This window comes from Hemicordylus capensis, chromosome 2 (genome assembly GCF_027244095.1).
Source record: "Hemicordylus capensis ecotype Gifberg chromosome 2, rHemCap1.1.pri, whole genome shotgun sequence".
NCBI lineage: Eukaryota > Metazoa > Chordata > Lepidosauria > Squamata > Cordylidae > Hemicordylus > Hemicordylus capensis.
This window is the reverse complement of record NC_069658.1, coordinates 428,190,955-428,207,137: the sequence shown is the minus strand read 5'-3', so window position 1 is coordinate 428,207,137 and position 16,183 is coordinate 428,190,955. Positions and strand designations below refer to the sequence as shown.

General features: G+C 44.3%; 1 protein-coding gene across 1 annotated transcript; it reads right to left on the bottom strand.

Moving 5' to 3' along the window:
• Nucleotides 1-750: 750 nt before the first annotated feature.
• Nucleotides 751-14,576, bottom strand: LOC128346360 (keratin, type II cytoskeletal 6A-like). The gene is made up of 9 exons (XM_053299568.1): nucleotides 13,929-14,576; nucleotides 12,297-12,514; nucleotides 9,899-9,959; nucleotides 9,002-9,097; nucleotides 7,907-8,074; nucleotides 6,417-6,542; nucleotides 2,300-2,520; nucleotides 1,433-1,464; nucleotides 751-1,315 (listed from the first exon to the last, which is right to left on the bottom strand). The coding sequence occupies exons 1-9, from the start codon at nucleotides 14,574-14,576 to the stop codon at nucleotides 903-905; spliced, it is 1,983 nt and encodes a 660-aa protein (XP_053155543.1). The 3' UTR covers nucleotides 751-902.
• Between the last annotated feature and the right edge of the window lie 1,607 nt (nucleotides 14,577-16,183).

Here is a 16,183-nt window from a genome sequence, read left to right as displayed (position 1 = left end):
CATAATGATAAAATAAAAAGCACCAGGACCACATCTGACTTGACTGCAGTTTATTGAGACAAGGAAAAGGGAAACAAACTGTGAGAAATAAAGATACCGTAGGTGCATGTAATTCACAGGATTCACACAATAATGAATGTTTTCATGGTACTGTTTTTATGATGAGACAATGTATAATGACACAGATATAGTTCTATGCAACCATGCCGCTCTGTTAACCTGATCATTGAGTGACGCATGGCTTTAAATATCCAAAAAGCTCTATCTTCCTGGCAAACAAAAAACAATTTTGATTTGTCCAGCATGAACATAGACAAACACATGGAAACCAATGATATAATTTCATACCTGCCAACATGTCCCTATTTTCCCATTTCCTGAATGAGAAAATAGGGACATGTTGGCAGGTATGCAATCTGTGATGCAAGGAACTACATCCACACCTGAAGAGAACAATATATTTGAAGAAGAAACCTCAAGAAAAAGGATGAAACACTTTTGTAAACACTGCCATTTTGCAGCCACCAAAAAAAGCCAAAAATATACAGCATACTGAAAGAGGCAAAGCCCAGATTCAAGATCTATAGGTCTCCCTTTCCCCTTTCCACCAACTTTCTGCTAACTGATATCCTAAAGTGCAATACAGTCAACATATTCCATTGTTGTTCTCTACTGGCAGCGATTCAACATTGGTCTTCTAAAGTGTACATGGCTGAAGCAAGATGTAAGATGCCCAACTGAATGGTGCCTTGCTGCTGGTTTTCACTTGGAAGCAAAAGAGATAAGATCTTGTCTCTTAAAGGGCACAGTTTGTTCTTTTCTGGATGGGGTTGAAGATGTTGTGCTGCTGCCACTAGAAGCTAAAAGACGTTTCTTTCCTTTTGGGGGACTTGCTGAGATCCTTAATACTTTTTGCCTGATGATTTAGTGGACGAGCTGGATGTAGTGGTTCTCCTTATGACTGTGCTGGAGCCACTTCCTGAACCACACGAGAATCCACCACCTCCGCAGGAGCCTCCTGAGCCTCCACCTCCTGAGCCTCCACCTCCATAGCCTCCACCTCCATAGCCTCCACTTCCCCCTCCGTAGCCACAACTTCCACCGCCAATTCCAATCCCACCGCCTCCCATTCCACCTCCCATTCCACCACCGCCCATTCCTCCTCCCATTTCGCCACCGCCCATTCCTCCTCCCATTCCGCCACCACCCATTCCTCCTCCCATTCCGCCACCGCCAAATCCACCACCAATGCCGCCGCCACTTCCGCCACCACCGACTCCACCATATCCACCGCCATAACCGCTGCTCCTCACAGCTGTAAAAAAAATAAAAAATCACAGATTGAGTACTATTGAACTGGCATGCTCACACACACCTTCATGACTTAAACATAATCTTAAAATCAATTAAGGGGAAAGCACAAACTACTTACAGACATGAACTTGGGATCCTTGGCCAGATAACCTGTTCAAGAGCAAGAAACATAGGTCATTCATCAAAGGAAAGCCCTCGTCAATTGAAAACATAATCACTCAGTAGGCCTAGTAATATTTCCAGATGACAGAAGCCATCTCTGTCATCCATGGATAGTAGAATTAGCAGTTGCAAGGGACCAAAAAAGTCATATTCTCCAATGTTCTGTTGCAAGACAGAACCCTCCACCTCTCTTCCTCCCCTTCAGTCAAACCACACAAGCTACTAGACCAATATTCCACAAGCAGAGAGGAAAGAGCATTACACCAGATTTTCCAAGCAAACAAACAAAATACAATACAAGGTGCAGAAAGAAAACTGCCCCAGAGGAGAGGGAATTCTTTCTAGGGCCATAATGCATTCAATGCCCCAACATTTGGATGTCAAATATTTACAGGGCATTCTGAATATTCAACTATTTGCCAAAATCCCTGCTAAAATATTTGCCAAAACCCCTGCTAACTTGGCAAAGAGGAACCTTTTAATGTGGTGATTCTCTTTATTTAGCAGGGGGAGAGCAACTGGCCCTATCCACCCCCAGCACACTACCTCCAGTGACTGTTGTTGGTGTCTTATCTTGTGTTTCTTTTTAGATTGTGAGCCCTTTGGGGACAGGGATCCATCTTATTTATATGTTATTTCTCTGTGTAAACTGCCCTGAGCCATTTTTGGAAGGGCGGTATAGAAATCGAACAAACAAACTAACAAACAAACAAACTGATTCCCAATTATATTTGAAGTCAAGACTAGTAAACCACTATGAGTGCTTAGTCCAGTTAAAACCATCTTTCAAAGAAAAGCATGTAGAGAGTAGCAATGGGCATACCTGCACTCTTCTCCTTCCAGCAGTTTCTTATACATGGCAATCTCAATATCCAGAGCAATTTTGACATTCAGCAACTCTTGGTACTCTTTCAATACGCCAGCCAACTCTTCCTTGTCCTTTGTCAGGGCACATTCCAACTCTTGCAGTTTCTGCTTAGCATCGCGGAGGGCCATCTCACCCCGCTCTTCTGCTTCAGCAATGGCTGACTGGAGCTGAGCACACTACAAGAGAAGAGGAGCAAATAAAGTTGTTTCTACCATGGGCTTCTTTCTGGCAGGACTGAGCTCCTGAGAAGACCTTTTCTGGCTCTATTTGTTCCAGGCCCTCAGCCCTCCTGGTTGTTGGTTGACCAGTTGTAGCTGGCTCCTTGGGTATTTTGCAAGCCTCCAGGGGAAACCAGGCAGGCTTTGTTTCAGAAGCCCAGGTTTCTCTGGCAGTGGAGCTGCTGGTTTAGGTCTCCACACTGATCCCAAATGATCTGGCTCTCTCTCACTGCCTGGCAACTGAAACCCTGTCTGCCTTTCTTTCTGAACCCATATGGCTGTCTTCCTCCATCTGCTCTAGTAAAGTAGATTTGTCTCCAGCACTGTCTCTAACTCTGGCCTGGAGTTCTTGGCACATCATTTGACAAGGATTGTCCAATGAGCTTCAAAACTGGCTTTGGCCATTGTCCCTGGATCTAGCTCTGCTTATGGCTCTGGGGCTGAATCCTGCGAGCCTGCTCCTTATCCCCTCCAAAATGTCACAAAGCGTTGTATATCGGGTCAGCCTCAGATGGGCCAGATGGATCTTTGGTCTGATCCAACAGGACTCTCTGTCTATGTTCTTACCCTCATTTTTTAATTATGCACACGTTCCAGGACTGAGCCTGAGTGTTCAAAACAAGCCCAGAGGCTGAGTCCTTCAATTTCAACTTTATTATTATTACAGACAATGGTCTCTCATTACAACAGAACCACACAGAGAGCTATATATCTTGTCACATCAGTAGTAGCAATAGAAACTGCAATAGGAACAATACAATAAAAGCTACAGTATCATACATAGGGAAGTTTCAGATGAATAAAATCTGTTCACCCTCCTAATGTGCTATGCCCATGTCTACCCTCTCAACAATCTTATGCAAAGTTTACTTGCAATGCAAAGAAACTTGGCAACTCTTGCAGAGATGAAATCATCCAAGTCTGCGAGTAAAAACTCCACTCTCTCCTGGCCTGAGGACAATCTATGGTCTCTTAAAAGGAGAGAGATTAATTCTTTTATTAGATCCTTGTAAAAACAACAGTTCAGCAAAATGTGTTCAGTAGATTCAACCTCTCTCACTTGACACAAGCACAATCTCTGGAGATAGGGTATTTTCTGAAATTGCCCTTCCAGGATGGCAGAATGAAGGGCATTGAGTCTGTCTATCAATTTGGGCTCCCATAAAAAACCCAGATCTTATTTTGCTAACATCCCCCTGATTGGCAATGTCCATTATACGATGGTTTATGGCGTCTGAGGACTTCTCGAGGCCCAACCATATTATCACCGGAAATGAGAAACCCAACCTACTTAATTTATTGTCCATGTCCCATTTCCAGCGGGTCTTAAAAGAATCTTCTAAGACTAGCAGGGCAAGCCCATCAGGGCAAAAAACCCAAATTGAGCCCAAAGCCGAACATGGCCTTCCAAATTCTGGCCTCGACTGTGGGCCAGCCCACTTCCAATATGAGGCATGCATTGGGGACAGACTGGGCAACCCTCAGTATACCCCTGAGGAATTTGGTTTGAACAATTTCCATCCTCCGAAAGTTAGTATAGGCGCCCATCTGCGCACCCACCATAAGCACCTAACCCTTGAAGAGTTCAAGAACTACCTGAACTGACTGAGCATGTTTTCTGGTATACAAGGAGTGGATCGCTGAGGCAACTCTGCCTGGAGGCTGAGTCCAGGCAAGCCCTGCATCACATTCAGTCCTGCTGATACATGTCCCTGCCTATTGTTATCCTAAGCATCATCACTAAATGGAAATCATAAAACAAGATAGTTTAAAAACCTGTAATTTCATAAATTGCTGTGATAAAATAAAGCAATTTTTAAACATGGAGGGGAATTTTACAACCCTTGGCTCATTCTGACTCACAATGCCTTTTCGAGCTAGGCCACAATTTGTTCCCATTTTTCTCCCAGGTGAGATACAGGTTTGTTAAATGAAGATACTAGCCACGTGCACATAGACATGACTGTCTGCATTTCAAGAGCACGTATGCATGTGCAGCTGGGCTAGCCCAAACATTTTGAAAAAGTGACATTCAAAGCAAATCTCAGGGTTCCTTGCCATGGAGAGAGATGTGAGTTTTCAAGGGAAGCCAAACCAGTTTCAATAAGGCAAGTGAAATTTCGTGGAGGACTTTTGCACATCCCTAGAATTGTGCAGCACAGCTGATCTTTACATGCACAGTGAACCTCTTCTCTGGCAGTCTTCTCATCCACATGGATGAGATTGGAATCGCAGTGATAGAACTCCAGCTTTGCCTGCAGGAGGTCCCAGGTTCAATCCCGGATATCTCCAGGTAGGGCTAGAAAAGGCCCTCTTTGAAACCCAGGAGAGCTGCTGCCATCACAAAAGTGCCAGCAACAGTGTGCTTACCCTAGCTCGGTGGACCAATGAGGTGGACCTAAAGCGTACTTACCCTAGCTCGGTGGACCAATGAGGTGGACCTAAAGTGTACTTACCCTAGCTTGGTGGACCAGTAGCCTGACACTGTATATAAACAATTCCATATGATCATGGATGTCTATACAATCAACTGAGCAACACGTCAACATATAATCTCATTTCCCCTTATTTTAAAGAACTTATTTCTGTGCTCCTGCTTTAGTGCTCAAAGATTCCAGCCGAAAACCTCCCAAATCCAAATTCGAATATGCTGTCCATTGAACCGCCCAGGCTTCTCAGTGAAATAGAATTTCAAATTGCGTCACACCTGAATTTATATACAGGTAATGCAATTCATGTTATGTGCAAAACCACCTACCTAACATGATGCAACAGTCAAACAAGGCATTTCCCCCCCTTACTATATTGCCAAGTGTTGAGGGACTGGGAGGGCAATTAGGAGAAAGGCAGATTCCAGATAGGAATACATACAGTTTGCTGAATCAGGATCAAGCTACACGTAATGCTAAATGCGTCATTTGTGTTTCCATTTTTGCGTTTGTTTAATTAAAACAGCAGTGATAAGGATTGGGACACTGGCATGCATGGAGGAGGCATCAAACCCTTCCTTCTTGTGCTGTGGCCCTGACAAACATGCACTGCCAATGCAAATAGCAGCTTCGGAATGGGTTGTGTGTGCATTTTTCTTTATGCAAAATAGGTGTGCAGGTGCTCTGCCACTGAGCAGCAGTCCCTCCCTGTGCACCATGGTCCCAATCCCGGCCACAGCACTTCTGGCAGCTGTGATTTTAAATAGAAACAAAACTGGAATTTAAGCAGAAATGGCTCCTAGTCTTGAGGGTTGTTGGCTACCTCTTGGTTCAGAGGCAGAATGCCTCTGAATCTCAGTTGCAAGGGTGCAACAGCGAGAGAGGGGGCATGCCTTCATCTCCTGCTGGTGGGCTTCCAAGGGGCATCTGGTGGCCACTATGGGAAACAGGAGGCTGGACCAGATAGGCCTTGGGCCTGATCCAGCAGGGCTCCTTGTGTTCTTAGCATCACATGTAATTTGACTAAAAGGACTGTCTCAGCATGTCAGGGCTGCACTACTAGCCCTTCTGCAGAAGTTGGCCCACAGCTCCCATAATCCCCGACTACTGGCCACTGTGGCTGAGGATTATGGGGGTTGTAGTCCAAAAGCAGCTGGAGGGCTGAAGTTGTGCAGCCCTGGTCTCTGCTGAGCAGCAATGGCTCTCCAAGCTCTTTCTCAGCCCTGATAAACATTTAAATACTTTTAACTGGGAAAATTTAAAAATTCCACTCATCAGGAATTGAAACAGGACAAGCAGGGGCTCTACCACCAAACAGTGGCTCCTCCTCTGTAGAGATGATCTCTGCATTAATATAAGAGCATGGATCCTGAAAGTAAAATCACCTTGAATCCCTAAGCCCAATGAAAAGCTCATTCTCTGTACCTGCTTCTTGACATGATCGATTTCTGTACGCAGCCTCTGGATGTTCCGGGTCAGCTCTTGAATCACCTGCCTGGTGTTGCGCAGACTGTCCCCATGTCTTCCTGCGGTGTTCTGCAGGGCTTCATACTGTGGGGCAGAAATAATGTGTTCAAAAAATGACGACAAGATTCACATAACTGGAACTAGCCCAAGGTCCCTCTACTGTGCCACACTAGCCCAAAGATATAAGCCGCAAAACCAAACTGGCTTCATACCAGCTTGGCCATCATGGCTTTGGCAAAAGAGTCCTGGGGACTGTGTGGTTGGTGAGGGTGCCGCGATCCCCACTCAAATGCTACACTTCCTAGAACATGCTAGTGGGAATATTTATTTTTATTGTATTTATTTAATTTATATACCACCCCTCCAAAAATGGCTCAGGCTATTACAACAAATAATATGCTTATTAAGCAAGGGATGGTTGTTAAGGGGGGTTGATTATTGACACATCTTTAGGACAGGGGTGTTTTAAACATTGACACATCAATATTGGTTAAGGGTCACTTATGGGCCAGCTTGTTTTTATTACTCCTTCCATCCCCTAAATACCATGGCCAACATGATGGGCAGCCCTCCGTCAACAGTCGGGTCTCATCAGGGCTCCTGTGCAACTTAAAAGGCAGCCCTGATGGTGAAGTGACGGGGTTGCTACGGAATTACTTAAAAGCACTTCTGTTCTGGGCAGCAGCACAGTACTCCTCCTTTCCATTGTGCAGCACTGCTGCCCCGAAGTGGTTTAAAGGAATTCTTCTGCAACCCCATGGCTACACTGTCAGGGCTGCCTTTTAAGATAGCCCCAACAGATCTAGGCCATTGACAGGTGGCTGCCTGTCATATCAGTCCATGTTTCTGTGATACCAGCAGACCTTCAAACTGCCTCAGTTGAGAGCTTTTAGTCATGTGCTTCAGGAAATAATCAGCTTACGAACTGGGGGAACTGAAGTGGTGTTTGGGGAAAGGTGGGCTCTGAAACAAAGGATGTTTAATGACTGGCCCAATATGACTGGCCCAACATCTCAAGGCTGTACAGCTGTGTGTGTTGGTAGCATTTGACGTGGCTCGCCCAGGTTTGGCTGTTTACTGCCCAGCATCTCAGGCCTTATCTGCTACAGTACAAGCCTCTACAGATGTGATACCACTTTAAATGTAATGGCTTCCCCAAAAGAATACTGGGAACTGTAGTCTGCTGAAGAAGCTAAAAGTCTTCTGTTAGAGATCCCCAGTGCCCTTCCCCTTCTCCTCCACAGAACGACAGTTCCAAAAAGGGAGATGACTGTTGAATCAATTCAATGTGTCATGTGTAGCTCAGTTCCCATACAGGAAGCACAGATCAAGGGCAAGTCCCCACTCCAGTCTTCTTTGGTCTTTGGAGAGAGAGAGAAACACCAGCTTCTGGGAGAAGCAAAAGATATGTCAGGCTTATTGTTTCTGGTTTCCACTCTATTACTTACTTGAGTATGGTACCAAGCTTCGGCCTCTGCTCGGCTGCTTTGAGCGATCTGCTCATATTGGGCTCTCACTTCTTCAATGATGCCTTCCAAGTTAAAATCAACACTGTTATCCATGCTTACTACCACCGAGGTGCTGCCTTGGCCTCCCGTCTCCCATGTAGACATTTGCTGCAAAGGACCAAAAAGCCATCCATTATTATTTTAGTCTGCTTCTCTTCTGCTATTCTTTCCACACCCCCAGATATGCTATGCAAGAAAAATAACTTTTTGAAAGCCATTAAATTCATTCAGCCCGAATGAGACCAATCACCTTATGTACAGTTTCCATAGGCTCAGAGCATCCTTCCTATAGCTGTGATTTCATCTGTATCTTATTTGTGTTTTCAGTCATTTTCATTAAATACTGAAGCCATCTCTGAGCCCTTAAATTATCTTTTGAAAAGATTGTGCCAAAATGGATTGCATCTCACAAGTATTTATAAGAAGTGTATTATTTATAAGAAATGAATGAATGAATGAATGAATGAATGAATTTTTAAGAATGGAATCTGGCACAGGATTTGGCCTCTGAAAATCTTGACTTTCATTTTAAAGAACAAAGGATCTGGTCTTCAGATTGGGGAAGATTTTTTTTTAATCTGCCAACAGACACCCTAGTCTAGTGTTTTCTTCCAGGGGCTGGGTTTCTTCCACGGGTTTCCATGGGTTTCTTCCATGGAGCTTCTCAACCAGTTTAAATATGGTGGCAGAGAGGAAGCTCTGTGCTGGAAAGGAAGGTGCAAAGAGATGTATGGCTAGGGCTTTCTGGTCCGTCATATTTCTCAGATTTCCTGTTTCACAGCACAGGCATCTCCATGGCTCTGAATCCTTCTCCCCATGCCCCATCAATTATCACCTCCCTTCCTCTGATTCCTTTTCCATCCAACCTATCTGAAATGATAAGTAACATTTTCATATATGTCTTAATTTACAGAAGAAGAAAATTTGGATTTCTATAGAATCAAATTCCAATTGGGATTCTGAGAGAGGTAGGGTAAAAGCAGTGAAGTGGGACCATCTCTGATGGTCAACACATGGAACAGAAGAACACTTTACCTCATCAAATACAGCTCTCAGGAATCTGATCTGATCAGTCAGAGCACTAACTTTGGATTCCAAGTCAACCTTGGTCATGTAGGCACAATCTACATCCTGGAAGAGAGATCATAGAAAATGCAAATGTAAAGCTTCATGTCATGTTTTCACGAATTCCAGCAAACGTAAAGCTTCACGTCATGTTTTCATTTATTCCAGCACACAGGAAAGGTATTAGGCATGTCTATGCAGAACGTTTTTATGCTCTCTGTTGGAGCTCCCTTCGGCCATGACTCAGTGAGCCTCAGCCTGAGTCTCTGCTTTTTGCTGCACTAGTTTAGCTCCAGAGCATGTGAAGGCTTTTTTTTAAGAGACGGCTCCTAAACATGTGCAGATCTCACTTCCCTCTTCACAGAGTAATCACAACCACACATGGGTTTAGGAGGAAAGAGAGTTTGAGTTAGGGATTTTGAGTTCCAGGCACCTTGCACACCTCTCATTTGAAGCACTGGCTGTAGCACCTACTAACTTGGCACAGGAAACAGCAGCTGAATAGAAGTTGGCATCTTGTGCAGTAGTTTTGCACAACTACTGCAAAACTACCGTGTGAAATGAAATCCTTCACCCTGTGCCTCTTCAATGCCTCCATGATTCTCCTCATCTCCCATGTGGATAACTGTCATAATTCAGTATGAGTTTCAGGTGAATGCTCTGTATCTTCCTATAATCCATTATCCTCTGAGATATTCAAACCTGTTGGCAGGCATATCATACAGCCCTCTCATGGTGCTCTGCCACCTCAAAATGCATATGTGGATTTCCTGTTGGAAAGTTTGAAAACATTTGGGTGCCAGATTCAGTTCTACCATCGGTTATGCGTTCTCTGCTGATAGTACCCTGCCAAATCCCGCTGCTCACCTTTTTCATCACCACAAACTCATTCTCAGCAGTTGTACGCCTGTTGATCTCCTCTTCATACCTGTTTAAAGCAAAAACAAAAAACAAACAAACCACAGTGAACTTACTGAATATGCTTGCTAGGTTACTATTTAAATACAAACACATACAAAGCAAATGTATAAGATGCCAAGATGAATAAAGTCAAGTTGTGCCATCGAGTCGGTGTCGACTCCTGGCAACCACAGAGCCCTGTGGTTTTCTTTTGGTAGAATACAGGAGGGGTTTACCATTGCCTCCTCCTGCGCAGTACGTGATGATGCCCTTCAGCATCTTCCTATATTGCTGCTGCCCAATATAGGTGTTTCGGGGACTCAAACCAGCAACCTCTTGCTCCCCGGACAAGTTACTTCCCCGCTACGCCATTAGGTGGTGGCCAGGATGAATACGAAGATATTAAAATAAGCCTCATATAAACTGAACATTTCAAAATCACCAGAAGAGGTTTTTTAAGAAACTAAACAATGCACCTGTTTTATTTTCCCTCCCCGTTGATATAACATCCTGCATCAGTTGGAATGTCCCAGTCAAAGCATAAATGTATTGATACCTCTGGACAAGGAGAATTGAATCAACTGTTTTCAGTTTTCAAGATGATGGTTTAACGCATACACTGCATCTTTACTGGTTACTGTGTTAGTGCATAAATAATTTTCCAGGGCATGCCTTATGTTGGATGACTTCAATTTCCTTTTAAAGATGTCATGGCCATTGGCTTGCAAGTTAATGATGCCTGGCTGACAGCAATACAAGCCTATTCTTAAGTCTGAATCATCTGAAGGGTGCCCTTTGTGATTTTAGAGCTCTGCATCATATATAAAGGAACTACATCTGTATCATTTCTGCACAGGAACTGTGCAAGGATGCTGTGTATACGTTATCACCCGTGATGATGAATGCACATATATGTTTTGCTACGTGCGTATAAACTCCTTAGCTGGCCTTAGGCAAGCTGCTATCTTTCAACCACAACACTGCAATAATAGCAGTATAGATTTGTTGTAACGGCTACAACAGGGGTTCTCAAACCTGGGTCCCCAGATGTTGTTGGACTACAACTCCCATCATCTGCAGCCACAGTGGCCAAGAGGAGGATGGGAGTTGTAGTCCAACAACATTGGGCGGCCCAAGTTTGGGAACCCTTGGCTTACAAGATATTGAGGCAGGTCTCACGATCCGTGAGACCCGCTTTTGTTAGAACTGTGGGGAGAGCAGGCTAAGCCCGCTCTCCCCACAGACGAGCGGGCAGGGAGCCCTGGGCAGCCAGATTGGCCGCCCACACGATGGCTGGCTCCGAGACGGAGCCAGTGGGGGGTGGGGGAGAGGGGGGGTGGCCCCCGCAAGCCCCAGTATGCCCTGAGGCTAGCCCGATTTTTGCTGATCGTTAGAATCGCCCCATTGTATGCAAGGCACTTTGAGCACTCTAAAGCAATGTACTAATAACACATCCAGACTAACACTGCACACGCTCAGCACATGAAGCACATGTGCAGCTGCTGAGTAAAGCAACACGGGCGCTCGTGTGTGTGTGTGTGTGTGTGTGAGAGAGAGAGAGAGAGACAGAGACAGAGACAGAGAGAGATCTTTCCTGATCTCCGTTTACTTCTGGAGCACCTGAAAATATGTTCCTGAATTGGCAAAAAATCTCACCCTCTGTGTGAACACCTGTGGTGTGTTATTTGGGAATGCAGCAGCAGTACATGTGCTTCCTTGGCTGCACAAGTGCAGCATTAATCAGATTGTCAACCAACATTCTGTATATGTTATTTTACAGAAATACTAAACTGATAGCAGGTTTCACAGTGTCTATAAATGGCAAAACAGACGCGAGTGAGCTCAGAACATGCAATGAGATACATGCAAGGAACACATGGTTGTCCATGCTGCATTAATCCCCCTTTTCCCCATCTCATTTTGGTATGTTTTTCTTGTTTCATGAATCATTTTGGAAAATGAAACAAAGTTTATAGTTATTTCAGAGCAGAGCAGGCTGAAGTGTGCAAATGCTGAAAAGTGGAATTAATCAGTTATTGATACTGATCATTCAAGCACGCACAGACAACTCCTCTTGGATTGCACAATGGAGAGTATGTGTAACAGAGCCCAGGAAAGGGAACTCCCTTTCCCTCCATGCACACAGAGAAAAGCTAGCACACAGATCCTGCAATTGCTTCTGTGGGTTCTTGGTGCAACAGGACTCATACATAAGCCAAATAACTCTCCACATGCCTTGTTGGCATTAGATGGGCTGTTGCAGCAGCAGCCCCTGAAACTCCCTCTGAAGGACCATTTATCACCCTGGAGCTGTGGACCATGGGATCTCTCTGTGCCACCCCTTTTTTGGTGGTTTATTCCTTACTTGTTCTTGAAGTCTTCTACGTAGCCCTGCATATTCTGGAGCTCTGATATCAGCTGGGGCTTCTGGTTACGGACTGCTTCAATTTGCCTTCTTATGCCATTCATGAAAGCCTGAAACTGGGCATCCAGGTTCTGCCTTGGGCCTTGGCTTTGTGACTGCTGTTGTAAGATCTGCCATTTGGTTTGCAGAACCTTGTTTTGTTGCTCCAGAAACCGAACCTGGAACCAAGAAGGAGATTTATAAGGCAACTGGAAATGCTTTGTAGAGGGGATGTTCACAGCAAAATCAGCCCTTGCATAAAGAACTGGTTCTCATGTGATTGAGCCCCATCCCCCACCCCCCTTTTTAAAATCTGTTTTTAACTTATAATGCAACATCTCAGAATCTGAACCATGAGTAGTTTTGTTGATAACATTTCAGAAATGTGAAGACCCATCCACATCAAGAATTTCACTTGTCTCATTGGAACCTCCTTTGGCATCCAATAACATTCCTCAGAAGTGTCACTTAAGGAGAAGCCTTCATCTTCTTTTTGAATTCTACTTGTGCCCAGGTTTGTAAACAACCACTGACCTGATCACATGTGGTGAATAAAAAGAACTCCTCCAAGGGATCTAGCAGGGAAACTAAATATGTTGACTCATTTCCCCCTAATAGTCTACAATAGACTGGGATAGACATTTATGGGCAGTCTGGCTAGCCACAATTTTCTGTAAGTTTTGTGGAATTCGTGGAAGGGCTATAGATTGGGGTAGAACACATACTTTGCATGCAACAGGCCCCAGGCTCAACCCCACCAACTCCAGTTAAAGGATCTCAGGAAACAGCAATTTGGGGGCAGGGGGCAGGGACTTCTGGCTAAAACTCCAGAGAGCTGCTGCCTTTCACAGTAAACAATACTGGGCTAAGTGGACTCAGTATGACTTATGTAAAATGTTGCCTTAGCCATTTACAACCTGGGGATCTACAGAACACTGCTGAGAAACTGATTTTTTCCACTTATGCCAGAACATGTTTGACTTCCCTAGAAATTCCTTGAATGCTTTGATTGAAAAGAAGCCCACCAAATTAACTTTGAATGTTGCTGTTTCAGTAGCTACATTTTTAAAAATTGAAACATTTTCTAGCCAGATATTGGCCTAGGCTTCAAGCTTCAAAGGACACCCCCAAGGCCAATTCTGTCATTTTTGTGGGCTTTGGAATACCCTTTCACTTTGAGAATCTTCCTGCTAATCCAAATTCCTGTTTTTTATGGGGAAAGACAGGAAATACTTTTCTTTCCTCACTTCCAATTACCTGTCTGTATTCAAAATAATAATAAGCGTCTATAATAAATGACCTCAGCTGATTCTGATCATTTCTTTAAAAAATAACTAGAAATCCTTATAGACACCATGACATATAGGTAGATAACTTCTAATTTTAGAACTTTAAAAAAACACATTCTATTGAGAAGAACTCCCATCTAATTTCTAGTTATGGATGGATAAATACATGTAGAAATCAAAACTTAAACTTTTAGAGTTTTAAACATGACTTCACCATTAACAGAAAAGTGAAGTGCAATTTTCCAGTAAACATACATTCCATGACAACAGTCAACCTACAGTACTTGCTATTGTGACCACTCACCTTGTCAATGAAAGAGGCAAACTGGTTGTTGAGGACCTTGATCTGCTCTTTCTCCTGATTTTTTACTTGCTGGATCTGGGGGTCAATATCTACACGGGCTGGCTGCAGAAGACTTGGGTTCACTTCAACAGGTCGAATGCCTCCACTGCCACCACCTGGGCCACCAAAACCACCCATTCCTCCACCACCACCAAGGCCACCACCACCATAACCGCCCATTCCTCCACCACCAAATCCACCACCGCCATAGCCACCCATCCCTCCACCACCATAACCACCCATCCCTCCGCCACCCATTCCTCCGCCACCATAGCCACCCATTCCTCCGCCACCATAGCCACCCATTCCTCCGCCACCATAGCCACCCATTCCTCCGCCACCCATTCCTCCGCCACCCATTCCTCCACCACCATAGCCACCACAGATGCCTCTTCCATAGCCCCGTCCATAGGAAATCCTTGTACTTCCACTCCCATAATTATGGAGGCTTCTGCTGCCATATCGGCCACTGCCACCGCCGCCAAATCCCCTGGATGAAGAATAGCCAATTCTACATCCTCCACCACCTCCACCACCACCAATAGCAGAACATGAGCTGTAGCCCCGTCTGCTCCCTTTGGAGCTTTGGAAGACCGTCTGTAAAGACATCACTGTGTCAAGGTCGAGCAAGTAGCAGAGCAAATGATCAAGCCTAGCAGCTGAGATGCAAAGAGGAAGAGATTTATGCAGAGCCCAAGGGAAGCACGTCCCTCTGAATCCAGAGCTGGAAGGAGCCTCCTTTTTATTTGTTTCAGGGAGGTGTTGGGTTTGATTTTGCAGGGGCGGGAAGGAGGATATCATTTTATTGTGTTCATGAGCTTGGTGTGGTTGACAGATCTTCATCTTGAATTTGTCAAACACTGACCCTACCCATTAGCACACCCTTTCACTGCCAAAAAAAAAGAGAGAGAGAGAAGATGGTGATGATGAAGGTGACGGTGAAGAAGAAAGACCAGTGATCATGCAATATCCTTCAGTGACTAAGTTGACTTAAGCTTGATTATTGTGTCTGTGGATTAGCCTCTTTAATTGACACAGTGCATCATCCTTTTTTTCTCAATGGAGGTCCTATCTATCAGTATCTTCATCTGAATTTCTAATTGTAAAGCCCCATGGCAGGCAGTCACATTAACAGAATGCAAACCAATAACATGACTTTCACAATGTCAAAAGCACACCCGTGATTACACCCTAAATCTGCCTCGATGTGGAAAATTGCCTTTGGCTCGTTAGGAGCAATTTCCCAACTTGCCTTCCGAGGAGGATCTGCATCACCTTGGTAAATAAATAACTTTGCCAAAGAGGATATATCTCGACTCTTCTTGCACAGGCACCAAAAAATCTTCTTGCAACAGCAGCAGTTCCTTTGACTGTGGATCTGGTGTCAGCACAACATGAATTTTCGATGGGGTACTCTGATGAGGTGAAGATGAAGATCACCTGCTGACAAACAAGTGATGGACAGCAAGATGGATACTTCTTGTTATCCTCTGGATGCTAGGCTGAGGGAAATGAAGAGGCAGTGGAAGCATGCAACCCACAGGTCTTATGGTGATGAATGAGTGAGGATGGCGACCCTCAAGCAGAATTACTGGGTCAGCTTGCAGCAGCAAGAACGTCAAATGTGCTACAGCACCTGAGAGGTTCAATGGAACATGAAGTTTTATGCAATAAACAATAAACTAGCTCATCTTTTTTTGTCCTCATGAATGGATAGAAAGAAGAAAGATTACCTTTTTGTGAGTTTCTGTGTGTGCCTGTTTGTCAGAAACATGGTCAAGCAAAGATGTGGGGGTAAAATAGCAAGATTGGATGGATTGTGGATGGATTGTGGATGGATGGATCCATCATGGGTGGATAGATTGTGGATGGAGGGATGAACAGATTAATATGGGATGGGTGGACAGAAAGTCAGAATGAATTGTAGTAAATATAGCTTATAAAAACTGCCATGCAGGCCACAGGAGAACAGGAACTAGCAGCTACCTAGCTGATTATGATGGAAGGACAGAAGTGTGAAGAAAGTCATTATGAAATGTATCAGTTGTTATTATGAAATGCATTCATCATAAAAGTGCTGACTAAGCTATAACAAGTTGAGTTATCATTTATCAAAGGTGTAGTTTTCTGGATATAGGTTGTTTCTCTCTCTCTTTTTAAATACACATTACAAATATGAGATTAAAAAACAACCAATGGCCACTTCTGCTTAGAAT

Coding starts and splice junctions, on each gene's coding strand:
- LOC128346360 (XM_053299568.1), bottom strand. CDS start 14,576: ATGTCTTTACAGACGGTCTTCCAAAGCTCCAAAGGGAGCAGACGGGGC. Junction 6,543..7,906: donor AAGCTTGGTACCATACTCAA/GTAAGTAATAGA, acceptor TCTGCCCCACAG/TATGAAGCCCTGCAGAACAC. Junction 2,521..6,416: donor TCGATCATGTCAAGAAGCAG/GTACAGAGAATG, acceptor CTTCTCTTGTAG/TGTGCTCAGCTCCAGTCAGC.